Source organism: Podarcis gaigeae (genome assembly GCF_964106915.1).
Source record: "Podarcis gaigeae genome assembly, chromosome: 9".
In the NCBI taxonomy this organism is placed as follows: domain Eukaryota; kingdom Metazoa; phylum Chordata; class Lepidosauria; order Squamata; family Lacertidae; genus Podarcis; species Podarcis gaigeae.
Window position 1 is genome coordinate 24,221,071 of NC_139685.1, and position 25,626 is coordinate 24,246,696.

The 25,626-nt window shown below is 40.8% G+C and overlaps 1 protein-coding gene and 1 long non-coding RNA gene across 3 annotated transcripts in view; both read right to left on the minus strand.

The window, feature by feature from the left end:
- Window positions 1–346: 346 nt before the first annotated feature.
- Window positions 347–25,626, minus strand: part of TUSC3 (tumor suppressor candidate 3) — a 123,797-nt gene continuing 98,517 nt past the window's right edge. The window contains exons 8-10 of one of the 2 annotated variants that reach the window (XR_014568092.1): window positions 14,415–15,067; window positions 13,016–14,290; window positions 347–824 (exon numbers count right to left, since the gene is read on the minus strand). Coding sequence is in view for 1 of the 2 variants with exons in the window: in XM_083755875.1 (XP_083612001.1) it covers window positions 809–824; window positions 13,016–13,106; window positions 14,993–15,067 (182 nt within the window). In the remaining variant the exon portion in view is untranslated. The remainder of the gene's footprint in view (window positions 825–13,015; window positions 14,291–14,414; window positions 15,068–25,626) is intronic. The other variant, XM_083755875.1, reaches the window with a different exon arrangement.
- LOC310852617 lies at window positions 4,542–11,709 on the minus strand. Its single transcript, XR_014568324.1, has 2 exons — window positions 9,630–11,709; window positions 4,542–9,263 (listed from the first exon to the last, which is right to left on the minus strand). It is a non-coding gene; the product is annotated as an uncharacterized lncRNA (long non-coding RNA).

Consider the following 25,626-nt stretch of genomic DNA (forward strand, 5'->3'; position numbering starts at 1 on the left):
CTCAGCACTGACTGGGGAATATATGAAGGAATTGTGTAACCCAAAGGAGTTTCCTGCAGATGTACAGGAGCAAATTTGCACTGACACATCCCAGGATCCATGAGCAAGGAGTTGCTGGTATGGGTCTTCCGTCTCCTGAAGAAACAGCAACCAGTAATGCTCCAAAATGGTTGGGTATCTGTTGATCTTCTATTTTTATGATTCTTAATGCTCAGAAATGAAACTTTCCCTCTTTTTGCAATTTCCCAAAAATGCAGCCCTCTTCGGTCTTGAAGAATACCAGCTGAAATCAGTATCGTTTTGACACGGAATGCATGCTAACAAATCACTCTGCAGTCTTCAGCACTTATTCAGCTTTCATTTTCTTTATTATGCAAACCTGGGTTGGTACTAATAAATCTTACATTGCTTTCTGCCACAAGAGTACAGTTTCATACTCTAAAATGGGTTGCCTTTTTTTTCATCAGAAGTCAATACAGCTGCAATTCAACAACATCAAAAAGACTTTTCCAACTAAAGTTAACTTTATTTAAATTGGGGACCACCAAGCATATCCCACTCATTTCAGTTTATCACATCTTCCACTTAGATATTCAATGTTTGCTATGCATTATAAATCAGATGAAGCATTTTGGTAATAAGGTACAAAAACAAAATTGTCTTCTGCACACAAATGCTGCAATTTTATCACAGGAAGCAGATGAACCAAGCAAAGACTCTTGAAGAAATGTAATGTTGGTAAGCAGATACTATCAGAAGCTGCTTATCTTCGTAGCAAACGTTAGCCTTATGTGAATCCCACTTGAATTCATTTAATTAAGAAGCTGTAAAGAACAAAAAAATAATAATGATTAAATTCAAGGGGGGAGGGGAGTGCACATGTAGCTTGGCTTCTTGCTCTTGGAAAGGAGATTTATCACCCTTTTTAGGGGTGTGTGTGCTTGTGTGTTATACATAATCACACACAAGTCCAAAAAAGAGCCCTGCTTGATGAGACCACAGTCATATATGGTCTAGCATTCTCTTCACAGAGTGGTCAACCAGATTCCTATGGAAGTTCGCAAACAAGATACAATTGCAACAGTACCCTCTCATGCTCCTGTTCCTTAGCACCTCAATCCCCAGAGCCCAACACTGGAGGTAATATATAATAGTTGACTGGTAGCTTATCCTCCATGAATATGTCTAATCCCCCTTTAAAGCAGCTATCACTGAGGGAGCAAATTCCACAGGGTTATCCTATGGTAGCTTTTGCTAGCAAAAACATTTCTTATATAGGGTGAGGCACCCGATTTTCACCACTCCGCTGTATCCATTGCAGCCTTCTGTGCCCTATCCCATCCTTTCAGGAGGTGGTCCAATCCCTCAGAGCTCTTGGGAGGCACAGGGTGGCTGCATGGGGTTGGGAGTTAGTGAAAATCAGGTGCGCTTCCACTGGCAGAAAGTCACAACGGGATACAATCCATTGTTTAACCATGCTTTCTGTGAAGTGCTTCCTTTTGTCTATTCTGAATCTCCCACCATTCATATCCATCCATTCACAGATTGATTCCTTTATTGAGGGTAAAATATTGTTAGGTCTTGACAGTGTTGCACCCAGATCCACTCTGAGAGCATCTATAAATGTTATCTACATTTGTGCAGATTTCCTTCCACATAGATTTGACTGTAGATCTTAAAACTGTCTCTCTCTCCCCCCCTTCAAAAAGTAAAGTGCAGCAGTTCCATTTAAGCTCCTTCTCTGTCCTTGAAATCTCCTGCTGAGACATGCATATGGGGAAAAAGAGGTCCCCCGAGAGCAGTGTAATATTAATGCCAGGAAAGGCCAGACAAGTTTCATAATTTCACCCTGAAGAGATCAGAAAGTGGCTCTGGAAAGCTGGCTATTCATACCCAGTGAGATACACTTACAAGACCATGCCATGCAATTTGCATATCTGTAAACTTGTAAAAAGAAATGGCAGCCCCAAGGCATGTGGGAGGGATGAATAAAAGATAAAAATTTCCAAGCAATTTCTTTCCCTTTATACGATCATGTGATTGTGCATAGGGAAAATTAGCTGCAGGCTCTGTTTAACTGAAGTTAACAGGTGGGCATTGTGCAGCACTTTAAACAGACTTCAGTAAAACAGAACCTCCAGCTAATCTATCAAATGCTTTAACTAAATGGAATGCTGATGTGATCGGGCAGTTAAATTTAATGGCTGTGTTTTCCATTAACCAAAAAAGGAGTGATTTAATGAGCACAAGTACTAATGGGCATGGGCTGCTACCTCCAAGGTGTGTGTGCGTGTGTGTGCATGTGTGTGTGTAAATAAATGGCAGTAATGGATACCTGCAGGAAGAGCAAATGACACATGCATAACAATTGTAGTATTGGGAATTCAAAAATGGAAGTCACAAAAACTAATCCACCGGCTCCATTCCACAACCAAAGAAGATTTCCCAGCTTCCCCTCAAATCCAGAGTAAAATAGAGGGAGAGACATTAAGAAGCATCAGTGAAGCAGTGGTGCTGCAGTCAGATTTCCAAGTTAACTGCTTATAAATATGCTTGCCAAAATGTCAGGATTGGCTGCAGCTTCCAGGGTGGCAAATCTAGATTGGCTGGCATGCAATGTATGCAAAGGGTCTAGCTCTTAATCCTAGTGTGATCCAATGCGTACACATGGGTTTTGCATCTCAAGAGCGTGTGCCATTTGCTTTGGGTTTGTTGTGTGACGTGATATTTTCCGAGTAATCATTTAATAGTTCATGTTTGAGCTATGGTGTCATTATATAAACATTACAAATCTGAAGTGAGTTTCTGGTTATGAATTTTTCACATTTCTAATGCAGCACAATATATTTGCTCCTCTTTTCTATTAATCGGTGGTTGACCTGGCACTTTCCCTCCACCTTTGGGCCCAGCACTCAGCTGCATGCAGGGAGATGCAGATTTGTTTTTATGGCTTCAACAATGAGTCTCCCACACATTTCCATTGAGAAGAATCTGACCACAACCGTCGACTTTGGTCCAACAATGATTACATATTTCTGCAGATTATTTATGGGAAGTCTATCTATTCCTCTGCCTTCCCAAGCAGCCTAACCTCCTTGCGCATGCACCTGGATAAACTGGTATCAAGTTCACACATCACAATCTCTGATCAGTCCAGTAGCAATAATCATGTCATTCTCCTCCCCTCCCCCAAATATAATTCTGTGTCTATAAACAGCAAAGGTCTGTCAACGTATACCACAATCTGTTTGTGGTATTCTCAAATATTCTAACAAGAGTGATGCAGTCAAAGGATACATGAAATGAACAAATCTTAAATATTTGATTAGTCAGTTTCAAAGTACTGTGCTCCATTTTTGGCACACTAGAAGCACATAACTGAGAATGCAATTTCAGAAAAGCTGGATTCCCCCCCCCCCTCAGGAAAATTAAGTGCAACATCCGTTTTAGCTTGCACTAATTGATTATATGGACTGAAGATCTGATTACATAGGGCAGTGAAAAATCCACGTTCTTACTCAATCATACAGAAAGCGGAGAGGAGGGGTACGATTTGAAGGGCAAAGGTCTTTGCTTTCTGTTGCTGACCTCTTCATGTGATTTGATGCCTTCCTCTACCACCACAATGGTGAAGAACTTTCTTTTTCTTTATAAGGAAACTATTATTTTGAGCATTCTATTACTGTGGTGACCCGAGGACGATGAAGTGCGGTGGACAATTCTGATGAAGATAAGCTTCTGGCTTCTTCCTTGTAGGAAGAACTGCTAGTAGTTTATTCAGGGCCCTCCTAGCTGAAGTACTGCAGTACTGCTATCTCCCCAACCATAAACGCAAAACAGCCTTTGGCCTCCCAGGCAGTTCCTCCAGTGAGGCGACACCAACCACAGCTTACAGCTGACTCTAGTTCCCTCAAGAGACCATATTCTTGGTCTGAGCAACAAGAGTGACTGATTTTGCTAACTTCAGCCAAGAAGCCCTCCCACCCCAGGGTCACCGTTTTATTCCTTCAGCTATTCAAAGTTTTAAAGCCACAGGTGGTGGGTTTTTTTTGGGGGGGGGATCAGTTTACATATGGATTGCTGCCTTCAATCCTCAACTGGGAAGGGTTCAATCTATCTTTTTAAAGGAAGGTTTTGTACATATGATTATGTGTGGGGAATGCGACTTTATATCATGAAGTGGGCCTATGAATATAAAGTTTGAATAAATGCCCTGAAATAATGTCTGCACTTGCATTTTTCCTCTGCCCTTCTAGTTATAGCACTTATTGGCTTCAGCCAGGGAATGCTGGTCATGAAAAAGGAGATACTTATGCTGGGCTTCTTCACTGAGGTTTTGGGTATTATAACATAAAAGAGATTCAACTTTCTGTTATCCAGGCTAACAGACCCATACTTAGACCATCTGAGAACTGCAGTCATGCTGTCCACTATTCTTAAATAATATTCCAAATTATGGAATTGCCAAAGTTCCATAGTTGCAGACATTAGTTATTTACAAAACTAGGAGAGCACAATGTCTTGCTTTCTTTTTTCCCCCCTTTTTACTTACTACTTAAGTAAGATTCAGGGATGTCTTTGTTACTGTGGAATTTGAGAAACAGAATATGTGAACCACATCCTTTTATATTGTAATTGGTATGAGGAGTCCAGAGACAACTTGATTCTTTATTAACTATTCTACCCAGAAGACCACTGAAATTCTAGAATCTTACTGTTTTAAGTGATTCCGCTTATGTTACTGAACAGGTAGCAATTCCCCCCCCCCTTAATCTCAATACAAATTAGGAAGCAGATGGTAAAATACATTTCCTGTTGACACTTCTGGAGCTAACTTAGTAGGAGACTGCTTTTAGCCAGCAGGGCTCCCTTAGAACTGTCCAAGGTACTGTATTTGCTCTCAGATTTGATAGGACACCATCTAATTCTCCTGTAGCCTCAAGCTCTCAGGCAGGTACAAAATCTTGTGTAAGCAACCATATTTAGTATGACTGAAGCTCTTCAAATATAGAGATTCCTGAGAATATTTGAGGGTTGGATTTGCATCTCAGAATTCTCACTGCATCATTATTTTTAGTAAAGGAAAATGTTGCTCACAGAGCCTACTGCTGGTTGCAGAGTCCCATTTGGAAATATTGTTCCGAATATGCAGGTGTCAGGGGAGAGCTGGGGCACATGCTCTCAGGGGATGGTTGGTCCTGCTCCTTTCCCAATGTGTGACTAAAATTGGGGACAATGAACCTGGGAATTCAAATCCAAACAACTCCCAGAAGGCCATAGGTTGATCTATCCTTGATCGAAATGCATGGAAGCAGTGTCTGATAGGTAGAGGAAGTAAACTGTATTTACACAATTGCCCAATCAGGATTGCCTCAGTTCTGTATTTTGCCCAACTCTGATAGAGCTTTAGATGTGAGGCAGTGTTACCAACTGAGGACATTTGTGGGAACACAAAATATGTCTGGGGAAAGAGGCAGCATAACAGAGGGACAACACCCAAGCAACAGAGACCAAAACAAATGAATAAGGTCTGAGTGAAATGATGAACAGGAAGCTCAGTGCCTTTCAAGACTTGCTCTTGCTCAGAGTGGCCTTACATTTTGAAAATTACTGTTCAAAACTATGACTATATAATTCAGATTACAGAAGCCCTGATGAGCATTTAAGCTTCTCTCTTTTTTTTGATAGGGTGAAAACTTTTTATTGAAGAGAACACATGGGGCATATCTATATAATGTATTATACTACATTTTACTTACATGTTATTGTTATTTTGGTATTCGTTTTGCACCACTGAGTTTGCGAAGTTATCTTACATACCACTTAAAAAGAAAAAAAGTAAGAAAGCCAGCCTCATTTGCATACTCAACTTTCTCACACTGCCATTTCTAGCCCATTTTTCTTTAGATGATCAAAAGCAAGAGTAACCATCATAGACATAGTAAAGTATCCTCCTACAATTTTTATGTATACGGCCATGTATAAAAAGCAGGGGCTGGGGATGATAGGCAACCTCCCTCACAATCTTTCACTCTTGATTTATTTTTATTTGATTTCATGTTCAAAGCGTATCACTTCATGGAGATATGCGGCTTAAGACAAGTGGCTTTTTGTTCCCTTTATTGATGCAGGACCAACCATCACCTGCTTCAGGAAAGATTAATATGGCTGTTTGGTGTTATGCAACACATAATGTGTTTAAATATCTGTGGTCTTGGGGTGGACTTTGTTTTGGGGTCTACATCTTTCAGAATGCAGCCTTCAATTTCTCTTTACAATCAATTATTTTAAACACATGCAAATAGAAAGATTCAGTTTTCCTTAGTATGTTTCCATTGGAATGAGAGCTAGGCATCATCTGGTGCATGTCTTTTATGGAGTTCTTGTCACCTAATTTCCACAGTTAGACATTGCGATTTAGGACTGACCCCATCCGGGCTAATAATATAGAAGGTCAACTCTTGTTGGAGCTGAGTAACTAACAGCACATTGTGACACTCTGAGCCCACAATTAGAACCATTCCACCACTCATCTGTAGCTGATGCATGTTAATGCTATTCTTACTAGTTGGCAGGATGAGGCAGATGAGCAAACCAGCAGTGGCTGAGCTTTCTCTTGACTGCAGGCAACATGGTCATCATATGGAGCTTCATCTGTCAAGCATGCTTCGCTGTGCATTTTTTAAGCCTTAAAATGTTAACTGCTGTGGGTCTCAACACAGCTTGGAGTCCATTTCCCCATTCATATGCATCAAGTCCAAAAAACCCATGTATGTAGAGAAGCATCCTTGTAACCGACTTTATCTTAATACCAATACTTTATCTTAATACTGGCAGCCTCAAGCCATTTGAGAAGACAAAGTGCTGCCTCCTCATGCCAGTGGTGCCCTAAGCTCCCCAAAGGGACAATGCTTAGGTGGGGATGAACCTTAACAGGGTGTCTAACATTAGTAGAACAGTGTAGCAGCAGATCTATTTTTTAAATTGAATTTATATACCGCCCTACACCCAGAGTTCTCAGGGCAGTTCACAGAACAAGTTCCAACCACTTCACACTGGAAGGGATTCCTTGGTGATTGCCCTACAGCTGTAAACTTCTCATCCCTTGGGTTCTCAGGTCACCTTCTCTCTTCCTTTGAAAGATGCAGGAATACAATTTGGGTTCAGAAGAAGTAGGTGGTAAATAATTTTAAAAATCCTGTCTAGTAGTCCAGTTTTGTAGTCAGGTTTGGAATGGGAGGAATTAGTTGACATATCTGTGTCCCTACAGATTCTGTTGGACTCCAACTCCAATAATCCCTAAGCACTGGACATGCTGGCTGGGACTGATAATAAATAAAAATAATATTTTTTTTATTTATACCCCGCCCTTCCCGGTTCAGGGCTCAGGGCGGCTAACAACAAATTTAAAACACTTAATTGATGCTACAAAAAAGAGAAGAAGAATAAAATATGGTATAAAACATAAATAACAATAAAAACAAAAATCAATTTAGGGGGGAAATCCATCCAATAAACATTAGACGATCACCAGGGCTGGTTGGCTAAATTAGTCCCACTTGGGCCAGCGAGGAGACCAAGGGAGAACCAGTTGTGGGATCTGAGAGTGGTCAATCTTCACAAAAAGTGGAGGGGGAGGAAGGAAGGGGAACTGAGGGGAACTGGAATGCAACAATAGCTGGAAGGCCACAGGTCCCCCACCCTAAATGATATGGAAGCCTGGCGATGTGGCTGGTGAACAAAGGTCAGCCTACTCCAAGGCAACAGCTGTAGTAGAGTAAGAAAATATGGAATAAAGGAATAATAACAGTAAATAATAGATGCAACTTAAGTTATGCTTGAGCAGCTAATGACATCAAAAGATGGTTAAAACCCCCAAGATACTTTTTAACACAGGGTGTTTCAGTTCTATCTGTTGTGTTTGGTGCACAAGACATTTATTTTTCATTAAAAGTAATGCAAGTTACATGCATGCCCGGAGGAGATTTAACCTAAAGGAAACAGGCAGAGGGGCAAGACTGTAGCACAGCCACTCATGATTACTGCAGGAGACAAAATTGATTTCATGAAGAGCCTAATGAATCCAGCAATGCTTTGCTCAGGGACTATAATACCCCCAGAGAGTTGGGTAAAAACTCCCCAAGCAGAAGGGTGTGATATTAGATGACTTTGACACAGCACTGAAGCAGGTAACTAGGCCAGAAAAGTTATAAAATATTGACTCAGGAGCTAGTAAATTTAGCTGCAAAGGCTGTTGTGTTGCTAGCCACCAGAGATTCTCCAGACAGCACACCTGAAGACTAACTGTTGAATATTCCATTCAAATTACTTGTAAAACAATGAGTAGGATAATCTATCTCTTTTTTTTAAAAAAAGCATGAATTAAGTTCAAAATGAGCCTCAAAATATTAGTGGGGATTTCTCTCCCCCTTCCTCTCAATGGACCCAACGGATTAGGAAAGAAGGAAAGGTAAGAAAACAGGTAAAGAACAATTATGAGGCTGCCTCTTTGTTATAAGTTTGGTGCCTGACACAGTAAGAAATCTAAAAAAATGCAACAAATTTTCAGGGGCACAGGTCAAAAGTCAGTTGTTAACTGAGCAAAGGAATGATCAAAGATGTGAGTTTAGGATATCTCCCGTGAGACAGAAAGTTGTGAAAAAAAGGTGTTTTAAAACTTTGTTCCTCCATTAGAAGATCAGTGATGGCAGAAAGACTTGCTTTGAAAGGAGGGCCATAGCTCAGTGTCCCTGGGTCCAATGCAAAGTGCTGTTTTTGACCTTTAAAGCCTCATATGGTTCAGGAGCCCTGTACTGAAAACTTTTTCAGCTTGGTGGGTTGGATCCTGAACACACAGCCCACCTCTAGGGGGCTGCTTGCCAATCATCTTATATCCCCATGATGTCAGGTGGCCCACTTCGTCTTTGCAGTGTGGTGCGTGTATCAGCTACGCTGTGACGGAAGATTCCAGCCAATCAAATCAGTGCTTAGAGTCAGCACCAGTCAGAAGCTCTGGATCCCAAAGGATGGAACTCATTGCCAATCAGCATGAACTCCAACCCTGCTTTCAACAGGGATCAACGCCATTCGGGAGATCTGACTGGGAGCTTCTGAGCAGAACCAGTAGCAATGCTTGCATTTGGCACCAAATATAAAAGCCACTGAATACAAACCCTGCTTGCCAAGGAAAAACCGAGAATACATTGCAAAGCTCCTGATTGCCTGATTGTACCTTTGCAGCCACATCTTTACCTGTCTCACACCTTAAGGTAAAGGTAAAGGGACCCCTGACCATTAGGTCCAGTCGTGGCCGACTCTGGGGTTGTGGCACTCATCTCGCTTTATTGGCCAAGGGAGCCGGCGTACAGCTTCCGGGTCATGTGGCCAGCATGACGAAGCCGCTTCTGGCGAACCAGAGCAGCGCATGGAAACACCGTTTACCTTCCCACCGGAGCGGTACCTATTTATCTACTTGAACTTTGACATGCTTTTAAACTGCTAGGTTGGCAGGAGCAGGGATCGAGCAATGGGAGCTCACCCCGTCACGGGGATTCGAACCACTGACCTTCTGATTGGCAAGTCCTAGGCTGTGGTTTAACCCACAGCGCCACCCGCGTCCTGCCTCACACCTTACATGGGCCAAATTAAGACCCCTACAGGAGCTTCTCCACTGCTCACCGCTTCCCCATATGAATCTGCTTGGATCCTGAGAGTATGATCTGACACCCTGCTCTTTGTACCACTTCTTACAGAGAATTGAATGCTTCTCCTAAGTAGGCTCACCTGCTGCCAACTTTGTCACTCTCTCAGCATTTTTGTTTTCCCAGGCATTTGGGTAGCACTAATGACTTCTCTTCTCATGAGAAGAGAAGACTCCCTGGAAAAGACCCTGATTTTGGGAAAGATGGAGGGCACAAGGAGAAGGGGATGGCAGAGGACGAGATGGTTGGACAGTGTTCTCGAAGCTACCAGCAAGAGTTTGACCAAACTGCGGGAGGCAGTGGAAGACAGGAGTGCCTGGCGTGCTCTGGTCCATAGGGTCACGAAGAGCCGGACATGACTAAACAACAACAACAACAACAATGACTGGCTGTTTGCCTCTCTTTGGTGGTCATCTTGGGTGGGGAGGCTTTGATGGGAATAAACCTTTTCATGCAATTATTATTTTCTGAATATGTTTTTAACGTGGTTTCAGCTTCTGGTTTGGCTGGGAAAAGTATCTGAATGCACGGTTCAACCCCTCTCAGACTCAAACATGCCACAGTCAAGTAGTCCAAAATATCAGAACCATTTCTCAGAGTCCTCTCCAAAGAACATATCAAGATATTGCAGAAATTATGTTTCCACCCTGCCAAGTTTTTCCAATACTTTTAGTACAGAACACATGGAAAGCTCTTCTGAAAACGCAGATAAGTAATATTTCATGCTGCTTATTGATTTTTTTTAAATAAAAAGAGATACAAGCTGAAAATATTCATTCAAGGAAGAGATAGTAAGAGACAGGAAGGAGATATAAATATTTTGTATTGTCTTTTATGTAGTTCCCTCATCTTTCTAGATCCAAGACTTGAAATGCATTTGTACCATATTTCCAGGGATCAGCAGCTCATGGATTCCATAGTTTTAAGGAAACAGAGGTGGTTAATGTTTGATTAAGAGAGTGATAACAAGAGCTGTGTTTGATGCCCTGTTTCTTCCCATACTTGTTTTTCCACCCGTGGTGTGTGGTCCTCTTCTTTCCCCTGGAACCTTGTTGTAGCATCCCTTTCCAAATACTATTCAAATACTTAAGCAGATTAAAAACAGAAGTGTTTTTCTGCCACCACCTCTGACTGCCTAGTAGTACAAGGGCCTGAAACCTTCTCTGGCCCACAGCTGTGAGTCAGGCTTTGTTAGGGATGGACAGATCAGTCTATTTCCAATCTTTCACATGTGTTCACGGATAAATTCATTCAGTCTTGTTTCAACACTCAGTCTGTGATTATCATCTTTAATCTGCATGAGAAATTTCCCCCAAACAAGAATCTATTATGCAGTGAACACTAGGAAAATATGCTCTCCTCAGAACAACCTTTTCCTTGACGGAAGATCTTTGGATCCCATGGACATGTGTTGCTGCTTTGATCGACTGAGAGTCAAATCACCATGTGAAATGCTTTGTCTTCTAAAATGCTTTAAAAACAATCACGGGATTTGACATCAGTGGCTCTGAAGAGAAAGTTGTGGCTAACTCTTTTGCCCAGTACCCCTTTTCACTACACCATTTCTTCCCAAGCTGCTATTTGCCCCAAAGGAGAAAAGTAGAACTACAGAGACCCTACATGGCTAATAGAAGCTTCAAGGTGCAATTTAGATCAGGAAAATTGTGAAGATTAAACACTAGCTTACCCCCAAACTACTGCTCTGATCAAATTCAGAGTCCCCTGTACTTGCTTTAAGATAGTAAATCATCTTAAACCTACACAACAGTTCGCTTTGTCCTGAAAAGGCCCTAAATCAGTATGAATGGGATGATAATTTTCAGAATGTTGGTCCTAACACAGCAGCACTGGTCTGCAACTTAAATTCATCAGAATGCCACATGCATACTTAAGTCATCTGAACTTACAATGTGGCGACTGTCTACAGTTTTCATACTGAATTTATATTTTGCCACCAACATCAGTTGTAGCAGGCACAGAATCTTAATGGAATTTGGTGGTATTTGCAAACTTTTAAACAGCCAACCTGTTATTATTTCAGTTGTGCTATGCTCCATACCTCAGGTGGCATTAAACTAAGGAGCAATTGGATTTCTTTATGTATTATAATTTTCTGATTTCCTAAGGAATACCTGACAGCTCTGTTTTCTTTGATACTGGTCATGTTTGCTGCTGTGGAAAACTTGGGTGAGAGCACATTTCTGCAGGAACTTGCAGGAGAACATTTCTGTAATAGTGCAATGCTGCTTTCTATTATTCAGAAGCTACAGCTAATTTCCTCTATGAATGGAGACAGCATTCTAAGCAAACAGCTGGTTTCCAGATACGGGAAAGGATGTTGCAAAGTTACACTTTTCAGCTAAGTATGGTGCATTATTTTTACCCAGCGTGTACAGTTCTGAATTCATCAACTGATCACTGTTCACATACTTTAAGGACCACAGGGCCAGAACACACCTGGAAAACCTATGGCTTCATGTGCAGAGCCTAGGATAATTGAAGCATCAGTAATTTGCAAACTCCAAAACATAGTCCATACCTCCCAGAATAATATTTAGATTGAACTGTAGCAATACCATCAGATTTTACACTTCTCTGAATACTGCAATGCAGTTCTCAGCTTATCAAAATGCTTTAAAAAATGTGGAGTTTGCAGAAAAAATATATTTAAAATAAATCCTATGTCCTTGCAACATTGTAAGCCAGGGCTTGGTACCTGAATACAACGTTTACCTGGAAATCCCCTTTTCAGTTGCATCTTCAAGCAGGAAGACTTCTTCATGTGGTATGACTAACAAGATGAAACTGCTTTCTTCACAGTTTAGCCTCATACAAGCTGGCATCAGCTACTACACAAGCTCCCTCTTTGCAGATTAAGCACTTCCTTGTTTCATACACCAGAGTGCATGTCACATTGCAAGAAGGCGCTTTACTCCCACTTTTTATTTACTGTTTACCTTTCTACAGGGACTTGTAATACTGTCCTGCAAAACCAAAATGCAGTAAGTGTGTGTTTTGAAGTTGCTGGAAACCACAGGAGGGGAAAGTGCCCTTGTGTTCGAATCCTGCTTGCTGGTTTCCCACAGGCAGTCGTTCAGCCCCTATGAGAACAGGATTTTGGACTAGATGGGCCATTGGCCTCATCTAGAAGGCTCTTCTTATGTTCTTATGCAGTGATAATCCAAATAAACACTAGAGATGCCAGTACAATTTACCTGTTCATGGATTCATTAATGTCCAAGTAGAAAGCTGGGAGCAGGCAGATGGCTGAAAAAAGGTGATCTGCATGGATAGGGTTTTTTTGTGTGACTTACCTGTATGGGTAACCATGGTACTTGGAGCGGAATATCGACAACAGGAAACTGAAGAAGAAAACGACGAGACCCAGTCCCACCAGGCATATAACTGGGGGGAAATAAAAAAGCTGATATATTCAATATTAGGTACAATCACTTATATATTGAAATATACAAGGTTAGTTAGGATGTCTCTAGGCATCATCCTTATATCATCTGAGATAACATTGTAACCCTTTTGCAAAAAACAGAATTCCAAGAGATTATCTTTTCTCGTTATCACAAATGACAAGAAAATTGTTGTTTAAAAAGAAAAAGGGAACTAAAGGTGGCAACCTACAAAACGTCTCAGGGTACCCAGAGAAAGCAATAAACTTGAATTATGTATTTCAGGGAACATCAATTCAGGTGTGTACGTCAGACCCTTTGGCAGGCGAAAAAATAGTACATCTTAATTATCTATTGCCACAGGTTGGCAAATTCACAGCATCCACATGCCATGTAATTTTTCATGAAAGGAGCTGGCTGACTCAGCCAATTCAGATGCACTTGAGGGCCAAACTAGAAGAATGTCATTCACTGAATTAGCAACTGCATGAATGGGATGTTAGAAGTCAACTGCAGGCATGGAGGGCTGGTCCAGACTGGAAGGGTGGTAAGAGGCTTTAACTGGGGAGTGGGGGCTTCTGGACCTAATTCTGGCCCAACCCACATGTCCTACACATGACATCGTACATCTACAAGCAGGACATGGGCACAATGAAATGCAACAGAACTTTTTCTTTATAACATGCTCTCTTCCACTTAGATCAGTTTACTTTGTACGGTATTGAAAATGTAGGATATACAGGCTCAGTGCTCTAAGCATCACTTTTTGCATACAGAACTTTCACTAGGGTTTTGTACCACCCATTGGTTAGATATATATTTTACATGAGTACTGATGACTGTAAAACACTTGCTTAAATGTGCATGCATGCATAGGGACTGGTTTTTGTTTTTTGAAGGGTAGGGAGGAGTGGAGATTATTCACAAACTGGGGAGGATTAGCTGGCGACGAGAGCAACATTTTCTTACCTTTGTTTCGGAACTAGTACAAGTAGTGACAGCAGCACTGCTGCTCCTGGTGGCCACCTTCTGACAACCACGATTTCTTCTCCAGAATGCCCCCTTGGAACAATGTGGTGTCATGAGGTAGCCTTATTCCAGAACATCATTCCAATGGGAATAATTGGGATGGGTGTGTGGCAGCCCCTATTGCCCTTTCCCCCCATAATGCATCTTGGAATTTTGCTCAGTCATGGCATAACATCATTCTGGAGAGGACACTGTGTGTGTGTGTGTGTGTGTGTGTGTGTGTGTAACTCTGCTGCCGCTACACAACAACCCCTCTTCCCAACATGTACACATCCCCCACTTCCCAGCTGCTCAGAGTTCCTGAGGCAAGGCAATCCAGTCAGATGGGTGAGGAACAAATAATAGTAACAATAATTCCCAATTTGCCTCTTCCCATTTATTGCAAGCTGAACATTCCCAACAGAAGAATGTTCACTGCAGCCCTAAACAGGAAATCAGAAGAAAGTGATCTGGAAAACATGCTATTTTTTTTTAATTACCCAATCTTTCCTATTTAGTAAAATCATTACTTTTACACACACAAACAGGGCTAGTATCCAAAGAACTGCACAGATAGTTCAAGGGGCGCAACAAAGTTTTAGACTTCTATTTTTCATGCTATATAGCAAGCTGATGTTGAAAAGACATATCTCAAGCAGCTATTTGGATACCTGCCTGTGTCATTAAATAATATCAGGAAAGAAAAAAGCCTATTCACAAAAGCACACCAATATATTCACAAATGAATAAACACATTTGCAAGTGCTCGTGAAATATGTATGAGAATCTGTGAGCTTCCACGTGGAATGCGGTAATCAAGCGTGAATCAGAATCTCTGAACAGCAACCATAAATCGGCCAACCACATTAAACATCTTACTTCTCCTTTTCCCAACATCTCCTTTGGAGGTAGCAGCTTCATTCAAAAGAACCATTCCCATGGTGATAGCAGCATCTATATCGTTGTTGTCAAGGAAACAATAGAAGTGCGGAAGTCTTACAAAGCTAAGCAGTGCATCTTTAAACTTGGGTTATCAATTTTATGATTTAAAGAGGGTTAATTACATTCAGTGTATGGGTTGTAAAAGTTCACAGAGCTGTTCAGAGAGGAAAATGCATTAACTAGTGATTATTTCTATGTATCTTCCACATTTTCAGAGTTATTTTCCCCTTACCTACTTTTAGATTTCTGTAACTGGTTGGACTAGACTAGCAAAAGCATTAAATGAATCCGAGTTCACTAATGGTGCTTTGTTAAATTAGGTGAGTATCGTAAAGCCTGCAAACCTATGAGATGTCTGGAAACCCATGTAACAATTCTGGTAGTACAAAATGAATGTCGCCAGGAGACAGATACAGGGTGCATAAAAATAATTACATTAATTCTCTGATTAACTGATGCATACTAAAGCCATTTAGATAGCACACAGTATGCTGTTTCCCAACCAATGTTTGCAAGATGGATAGTATCTGTCTAATGTGCCACAAGAACAGAGTAAAATCACTGCAGCGGCAAGTGTTTTCACTCACTAGCCATTTTTAGACTCTTAATTGCTAGCTTTTACAAATGCAAACAAGCACATAATGATAAAATAATTTTAACTAATTTGCCAGAATCCTAAGCCATTCACATAATTGTTTTTAAAATGTATCCATGAACAGCAACTGTTACTACTGTAATTAACATCTGTTCTAAGCAGTCGACATACAATTGATGTATCATGGGAGCTGTATCCATTTCTAGCTCCCCACCCCCCAAAAAAGGTCTACCATTTTAGAATTTAGCCTCTTTTCTTTCTCTGTTTAATAGCCTTCTTAGTATCTGTAGTAACTAAACAAATATATCCAATGGGCACCACGCTCACTGTAAACACCTTATATTAACTAAAGTGCACTTTTTGACTTTAGGAGTTTTGTATTGCAGCTTTTTATGAGTCTGTAGCTGTTAAGAACACAACATCCACGAATAATGACACTGGAGAAAGCATGTCTAAATTAGTTTAGTGAAGTTAAGACTGCCAAGAGCTGGGGGGGGGGGGGGAGTGGCATGGAAAGGTGAAGCAAGTTATGCTCTCACTTCTGAATATCTCTTGCCACTTCTCTGTGTGGGAATTGTAGACCAGCCCAAGTTGTTTCATTGCCTGGGGAGCTAGTGGAGTGAAAGGTGGAATGATAGGCAGCCGAAATATATGCAGGTTGCCCAAAGAAGCCCCATAAATTTTCAAAGGGAGAGAGTCGTGCATGTGCTTAACTCTCTTTGATTAAAACAAGCAGGGTTTTAAAGTGTTCAAAGACTGGTTGGATCATGCACTAAGTTCAACATAAGTCATCTCTACCATGCTAACCCCAAAACATTGACCAGCTTGGGGCTTCTGCCATAGGCAAACATAAAACAGGGGAGTTCTTGTAGCACTGAAGATTATCAAAACTTTTAAAAATACCTGAATTCTGCTGTTCATAACAAAGCAAATGCTGTCAATGCTAATTCCTCTGTGTGTATCTTTGGCTCTAATCACAGTGCTGTCCACATTCTGCCCCCGTCTCCCCACCAAACATGAAGTGATTTTGGCATATCATCTTTACTTGTCTTCCCAGTTTGTATCAGGAAACTGACAGGGTTACTTGTTCTCTATATTTATGTTATTTAGTCTCCTTGACAGGTCTACAGGGAATAGTAAAAAAGATAACTGTTTGAAACTCAAAATTCATAAGGTACTCATTTTTTTTAATATATATATATAAATACAAGCAGGTAACATCCTCTTAAGTATTTGGAAAGGCACACAGGAACCTCCAGGTTTCATGAATGTAGATTGGTCTGTCTCCCTACACTTACAGTGCAATCCTACATTTGTCTACTCAGAAATTAACTGCATTAAGATCAATTGGATTTATTCACAGGTTAAATGTGTGTACACACACACACACACACACACACACACACTTATTAGAGCTATGAACTGGCTCCATCAAAATCCTAGCTTCTGAGTCAAATCAGGGTGACTTGTAGAGTCACAATCAGCCAGAGTGAGTTGAGGCAGGCCTAGATTGCATCAGGTACACCCAGGGCAATCTGCAGTTATTGAAAGGGGAGGATAGTCAGGCACCAAGAAGAGGGAGGAAGAAAGAGACACACGCAAGGAAGTATGCATGCTTCTCCCTCTTCTTCCATCCTGACTGCATGTTTAATCAGGGTTTTAAATCCCAATTATAAACTGTGCAAGGCCCCTGATTTGGTTTGGGGTGGGTCACATCTGGAGTGGGTTGGCTCCGAATTGTCCCTGTATTGGATTGGGCAGGGGTATGCACAGACTGCAGCCTTAGCTGATTGTGTGCGTTCAAAATGAATAAATGTACATGATTTTGCTATGAGAAAAAAATGCAACAGTTCTAATGAAAAACAATAATCATTCTAGATGATAGACATGTGCTGTGGCAGCACGCATCATCGTCAGGCAACATACTTCCTTCTCTCCCACATGAGAAGCAATGCCATCTGCGATGTTTGTAAGAAGTTGCACTACTTTATTTTTATTTTTTTAAAAAAACAACCTGCCACTTTAATAATTGAGATCATTTTTGTCAGTTCAAAACATTTTGAAATCAATCAATCAACTAACCATTGCAGGCTTTTATTTGCTTTTTTAAAAGAGGGATGGAGAACTACCCCCAACACCAACCCGATAATCTGTTGCGGCACTAAATCAATCATGAAAAAACAGGACTCTTAGGAAGGAATTTTGGAAGTACTTGGAACTTCCTGACTACTGACATTAGGCAGGTGCAGTGATTGGAAAGCTGATTTTGAAAAGGAACTAGTTCTAGTTCATCCTGTTCAAAAAGGAATTTACTAGTCCCAGGTTATGCTTTTATAAACCAAACTATTTCAGTTAAAGTTCATCCAAATGTAGCTTGGATTGAAACTTCATCCTCAGCAATTTCCCCCCAGCATTCAGAATGTTACAAGTGGCTGCGCAGGGACTAAAAAGAAATAAGATGCCATACATGAGTAATACAGGCAGGCAGGAAGTCAGAAGGTAAAGCTTTCCCCACAACTGTATTTCCATACTAGAAAAGGCAAGCCACTCAGCTATTAAAGACACAAGGCATCAATCCCTTTGTTCCTGTACTTCTCACTGCAAGCTGTTCCTGTTGGAAGGGAACAAATTTCTTCAGCAGGGAAGATACAGGAAATGTCTCACATTCCTTCCTTCTGATTGTTTAGCAACAGTGACTAAGAACCTTTGCATCTGCCAAATTTGGCTTAAAGTGTTACCCAACATTTTGCTTGCTTGCTTTGTAGATGCTTAATTGACATTTTAAAAAATGAAAGCAAAGAGTTTGGGGAAGTCGTGGGGACATCTGAAAACCTGTAGAAGCTGCACGGATGCACTGAAGATTTCTAATGCATCCATTAAACTTTAGAAACTTTAGTCCTCATGCAGGCAATAGAAGACAAAATTTTGGCCATTAATTAAACACTCGCAGAAGCAATGTTTTGTTTGAAGCTGTAAATACCAGGGGAGGAAGTTTCAGAAGGATTTTGCTCCTCCAAATAATAATAATAATAATAATAATAATAATAATAATAATAATAATAATTCATTATTTGTACCCCGCGCATCTGGCTGGGTTTCTCCAGCCACTCTGGGCAGCTTCCACAAAGACTAAAAATACATGTCACACGTTAAAAACTTCCCTGAAAAATATGTCACATGTTAAAAACTTCCCTGAACAGGGCTGCCTTAAGATGTCTTCTGAATGTCAGGTAGTTGTTTATCTCTTTGACATCTGATGGGAGGGCGTTCCACAGGGCGGGCGCCACTACCGAGAAGGCCCTCTGCCTGTTTCCCTGTAGCTTTGCTTCTCGCAATGAGGGAACCGCCAGAAGGCCCTCGACACTGGACCTCAGCATCCGGGCAGAAGGATGGGGGTGGAGACGCTCCTTCAGGTATACTGGGCTGAGGCTTCCAGAAATGGGCAGTGCAATGGGAGGGCCAGTTCTTAAAAGATAGCTGCTTTCTTTCTGAAACCTCAGTTTGGGTTGGAAGGTAGGCTATGATCTAGAGGTAGGTACTTAAATCAGATAGGTGAGATTTACTTAGGCCTATTGATTTCAACGGGCCTACCTCGAGTATGACTGACTCACATTGGCTATCAGCCACTGTTTCATTTGAAATCCAAAACTTAAGGAAATGACCTTCAGCAATGCAAGGGGCATTGGCACTTCTGGCCATGTAGTTAAAAAGGCAGGAAAATAAAACTGGCAGAGTTGCTCATTCATTGTATGTAAACGGGCAGACACTTGGCCTCCTTGTCCTTCAGGCAACTCAGCTGGAAAATTGAAAAAGTAAAATCTCACTGAAAAACCAGATGCTACATCTGAGCCGAGATATCCCGAGCAAATAAATTACGAACGTATAAATAAATAAAAGGCCATTGGTTCACTAAGAGTTGGCCACTTCAAGTACCCATTTTAATTTGTAGAAGATGAGCTTTAGGCTAAAGCTAAAGCTCCACGATGGGTTCGAATCTAAGCCAGGTCATTATTTATTGAATCCATTTATTCATAGGGTAATAATTACCAACATTTATCAAACCCTGGCACCATGGAAGAGGTCAGCGGCTGGAAGCGTGGCCAACGAGGCGGAGAACGCTGCCAGCTTCCCTACACTCAGAGACTCCTGATAGTTGCATAATCCCCCCCTTTCAGCAGTGGCTGGCATTGGCTCAAGAGATAGCAGCTTCCTTTGGGAGGAGTGTGCCGTGGCGGCAATGCAGCATGTCAAGAGTTAGGCGCCAGTAGCAACTTCCAGGCTAAGCCTCTTCAAGCTCCTGCCATTTTCTGATGTTGAAAAGCAAGCTAAGAGCAGCGGCTGAAGGAACCTGTCAATTAGGTCTCCACAGGGCAGCTGTCAGTTTGCTCAGTCTATTCTCTCACCATGATTGGCACCATCCAGTACCTGCCAAGAAATGCACACAAGGCACTCTGACCAGCTGGCAGTAGAGAGCATATCTACAGCCCGAACTATAAAACAACTGGTTTTATATATGCTGCCGGAGACTCCTTAACATGATATGCTTTAAGCATGGTGGAGATGGGAGATACATCATTCCCTAGCAACATGCAACCCGAATGTTCCCTTCTGCAGAAGATAGGAAGTGGTTCACATCCCAACTGATGCTCTGCTAGAATTCGGGGGTTGGGGGTAGCAATGACCTTGAATGCCAGAAATTGCAACAGAGCTATTCTGCCTAGTAATTCAACAGAATTAGAACACCATTGTGAAACAGCCACCGAGAAATGATCTGATATAATTGAGGCCTCTTCTGCACCCTCTTATACAGAAAAAAATTATTCCTAGTGCACTCAGACAAACAGTTGCGGGTCATCAATTAACAGGTGTATTGTGTCATAAGCCAGACAAATCAGATCTGAATACCTACTGGAGAACTTTCTGCAACTTTTGACTACCACACTTTTTAATTCCCTTAATGCTGCAGCTTAAAATATTGCAGGACTAGTCATTAGAATTTGTTCCTGTGCAATGTTTGCTTAGCTTTAGAGCTCTTCTTTCAAATTCTGAATCTTTGATAGTCTAGTACGCTTAGGCTTGACTCAAGTGCTCAATCTGTCTCAACCCGCCGCTCCTCAACCCGCAGTTCACAGATCTGCAAATTGTTAGGAGGTTTGCTGCAGAGCACTGAAAACTCAAAGGCTGCGCATGGCAGTAGCTTACATATGAACTACACACTGCACAGAACTGTCATATTTTTCAGTTTAAGAGCAGTCAGCACAGTGTGTGTGTGTGTGTGTGCGCGTGCGCGCGTATGTGTGTGTGTAGGGCATCAGATTTAGAAAAAAATATATTTAACACATACTGTATTTTCCACTCTATAAGACGCACCAGACCACAAGACGCACCTAGTTTTTAGAGGAGGAAAACAAGAAAAAAAATATTCTGAATCTCAGAAGCCAGAACAGCAAGAGGGATTGCTGCGCAGTGAAAGCAGCAATCCCTCTTGCTGTTCTGGCTTCTGGGATAGCTGCGCAGCCTGCATTCGCTCCATAAGATGCACACACATTTCCGCTTACTTTTTAGGAGGGAAAAAGTGAGCCTTATAGAGTAAAAAATACGGTATATTGTTGACTTCTTCAACAGCTTTGACACTGATCACATTTGAACTACACGTTCCCAGGGACATTGTAGAGAACCATCTACCACTGTATATGACATAACTTACTTTTTAGGTGCTTGAACTACTATGGCCCCTAGATCACTTAGGACAGGGCCGAGAAAACTGTGGCTCTCCAGAGGTAGTTGGACCAGATGCACCATCAACTTGTAGAACAATCAGATATTCAGTCATTTTCTACACCATTTAGAAAAGTGTAATTATTGAAAACAAGGGCCTTTGTCACCTGTCTTTAGCACTAATCAGGAGACATAATTCCAATTGAAATATTAAGCAGTAAATTTAAGGATGTTGTTGTTTTTCTAAAGGAACCACCCTCAAGATAAGCTCTTATGAAGCTTGACTGTTTCTGATGATCTCTGAAGTTGAGAACTTATATTCTATCTAAAGCCATCAGACCCGTGAAGGTAAAGATTTTAAAATCCATTTCAGCCCGGTCCAGCTACAACAAGCAGAGGATGGAACTACAGCTGACTGGATGATAGACCACTGATTTTCAGATCTTTCCCTTTCGGTGAGATAACACCTGGGCTACTTAGAAAGGTGCCAATCAAACTGGTTGGAGAAAATAGGTTTTGAAAAGCTTGAAAATGAGAGCCCAAAATAAAAGTTGAGACACGGATTACAATTACACTTTTAAAAAAATCCCCAAGTATGTGAAGTAGAGGAGAGAAAACATTGATTTGTTCTCTGAAGAAAGAAATATTTTGTAGTCAACACTTCAGAGAAGTGGAAACGCAAGTATATGGTCACCCAAGGAGAAAGTATATTCCCGCAGTATCTTTTCCTTTATTTATTTATTCTCCTTATTCTGCTGCTTATTTGGTTTGGCTATTCTTATGGGGTTGCTTTTTTCCTCCAGTTATATGCTTTATTCTTCCATTCCTGCCGCACCCAAAAATGACTGCCCACTTTCCCTGTCTCTTATATACGGAAGGTCACCTCAAAACATTTGAACAGCTATACTCCTCTCTTTTCCTTCAAGTCCCTTTCAGAACTAAGCTTTGTGAAGCCTTAGGCTCCTTTTCAGTTGGAGAAGGCCCATGGCTCAGTGATACAGCTCATGCTTTGGGTGAAAAATTTCCCAGGTTTAATCCTTGGGAATCTCTAGGTAGAGTTGGGAAAGACTCTGATTAGAGAACGTGGAGATCTTCTGCCAGTCTCAGTGTTTTCCAAACTTGGGTCTCCAGCTGGTTTTGGACTACAATTCCCATCGTCCCTGACCATTGGTCCTGCTAGCTAGGGATGATGGGAGCTGTAGTCCAAAAACAGCTGGAAACCCAAGTTTGAGAAACACTGGTTTAGATAATACTGACTTGCTATAAGGCAGCTTCTTATGTTGCCTTATGTTAGCCAAACATGCCAATATGTTTGCTGGCTGATATTCCACTCATCAGTCATACCTTCTTCCTTTTATCCATTACCTCTCCCATTGGAAGCTTCTCAAGGGCAGGGAACTATTTTTTTAAAAAAAGTTTATATTAGCTAAGTGCTATCAACGCTACCAATTTTTATACCCAGACTCTCTTGAAGTTCAGCCTATGCAGCAAGACACCTCTGTGTTAAAACTGACCTTAAAATACCTCATTAGTAAACTAAATAGTTTTCGTAGCTTAGTTACCAACATTTTATCTGCATTAACTGTATTTTAGAAAAGAATTATTGGGGAGTGGGGAGGAGGAACCCTGCAGATTATTGTAACTCCCCACAGTAACGACCTTCAGGTTTATCACTTGCTATACAAGCAAATACATTGCTTAAATGGAAAAGTCTTTTGATAAAGAAAATATTTATTACTTGAGCCGAATTAAGTGGAATGTTATTGCAACAGCAAGTATGAAAACAGCACAGATTACAGTTGCTAATCTTCAGCGTTCTGGTGCGAGAAAGCCTAAGCAAGCATTGTGAACAGCTTAGGATAAAAAATGTGTGGAGAATAGATGCAGGTTTTTGGCAGTAGGAAGAAATGTTATCTAACTTCTAGGGTGTTTGTGTGTGGGGTGGGGGGAGAGACACACACGAAGCATGTGTTGTGGGGAATGAGAGGAGAGGATTAAAAAACAACAACATTCCCTTCCTTCATTTACTAAGACATTCAAATAATGAGAAGGCTGAAATATGAAGGACAAGTAGGGGAGGAAATTATGTTCCGAATGTGAACTCCAAATGTATGTTTTAAAACAGACCTTCCCCATTTATTGTAGTTAGGACCAAATATTAAAGTTTGAATCAAGAACAGGAGAATGACAGTTGCAGGTTTTGCTAGATGGCACTGTTACCAGGCACATTTTGCAACTGGCGCAGGTTTAACTGCGACCACGTGGAGATCTCTGGCTGCCAGATTGGCAACTGACATCTCCATTTGGCTGGCCCCTCCAACTTCCTTAACCAGATAAGCAGAAGAGCTTATTCATTGAACTTATAGCCCACATTTTCCTCCCAGGAGTACATGGTTCACCCCTCCCCTCAGTTAATCCCTACAACATCCCTGTGAGGTAGGTTAAGAGACTGTGAATGGCTCAAGGTCAGTGAGTTTCACGACTGAGTGGGGATTTGAATCCTGATCTCCCAGGTCCTAGGCTGACACTCTAACCACTACACCACCCAGCATCCTAGAGTATTTCTGCTATGGGGCAGCTATAAAAATTTAGTAAGCAGATAAAAAGAGGGAAAGCAAAATGTCACTTAGAGAAGGATCAGAAATGTTATCCTTGAAGCTTGAATTTGTTTTATTCTGGATTGTTTTATTTGATGTTTTAATGTGTTTGTAAACTGCTTTGAGATGTTTTCTTTAAAATATAAAGCGGTATAGAAATGATGAGGATGATGATAATAATGAAGAAAAAAGGTGCCTAGACATTTGCAACCTAGGTTTAAGGTGCTATTTGGGAATTAAATTGTGTATCTGAGTTTCTAAAACTGGTTACAGGTTGTTTTTCGGTGGGGGGGGGGAGCACATATTGAAACACTCAAAAAACTAAAAAATGTGTTTTGTTGTGCTTCTTGGTTTTTAGTGAAATATTTTCTTGGTGTACTAGTTTTCTATTTATAAAAAACGTTCTCTCTTCCAAGAGTGAGTATTTCAACATGAGATTTCTCTACCTATAGTCCAAAGAACTTTTCTTCTATGGAATAAGTGAGTCATTTCAACTAGTAGTTGTCAATGGATTAGTATAGTCAATTTGGTTCTTCAGTTTTTCTGTCTTTAAAGTATGGGGAGTTCAGAAAGATTTCCATTTTGTCTCAAAAGGCTCTGCAATAAGGAAGTGAGTAATATCAAGATATGGATGGGCAATCTAAACAAGAGCTCAAAAGGCAAAAAATATTTGCGATTTGCAGTTTAAGAAGTCTTTTTGCTTTAGTATTCAGCTTTTAAATGGCAGAAGCATAACAAGTCTCTTTATCCCATTCCTGACATGAAGAATGTATGTTTACCGTTGAAATGTGAAGTAATTATCCTAAGAAGCTTCTGTTTGAGAATCTGTGTTCTATGGTCTAATTATTCTCAGAGTTGAAGAATAATTAATGTAATGCATGATGTGTGTCTATGATTGTTTTCAGATCAATGCCTGAAGTAAAGAGTCATTTTTGAAATGCATTGTTTAGAAATACATTTGAGTGCATTCTGATAGAAAAAAAAGGTGCTTTCGTCCTTACTTTCGTGAATATCAACATGCCTCCTCCTCTTTCTTTCCTACAATGTCTGTCAGCAAACCACCAATGCATCTTTATCCAGGTACTTAATGATGGAAAGATTATGAAATATGTTGATTGCACAAACTAAGGCCTTTGATGAGCTTCTAAGAACATTGGTACTGGAACAAAAATGTAACAGTTGTTTCTATCCAGTCATTCTGTTTTATTTCATATAGTTCAGTCTATCTCAAATGCATCTCAGCTCCTGGGATGATTTATTGATAGTTTTCTAAAAAAAATAACAAGCACCACCCCTCCAAAAGGAAGCTACTCAGGGCAGCCAAAATATTGATATAAGTCTGCCTAAAACCACAAACTATTATTTGTGAAAATTACATACAGCACCTTCAGGCAATGATCATCCAACTGAGAGGGTGACAAATATGTTTACAGTACATAAAGCTTCATTCTCAATTGCACCTGATAACAAGCTACTGTTGCTCTTAGAAAGGAAAACAGGGCTTTGCCAGTTTAAGATAAATGAGAACAGATGCTGAGGAAAAATGGCACTACACTGTGGTTATAATGACAGATTAGAAGCAATCCAAATCTAAAAACAATTCTCAAACTGCGTTCAGAATTAATGTTTCTTTCCCTGAAAATATCTGTCCTTGGATGCAC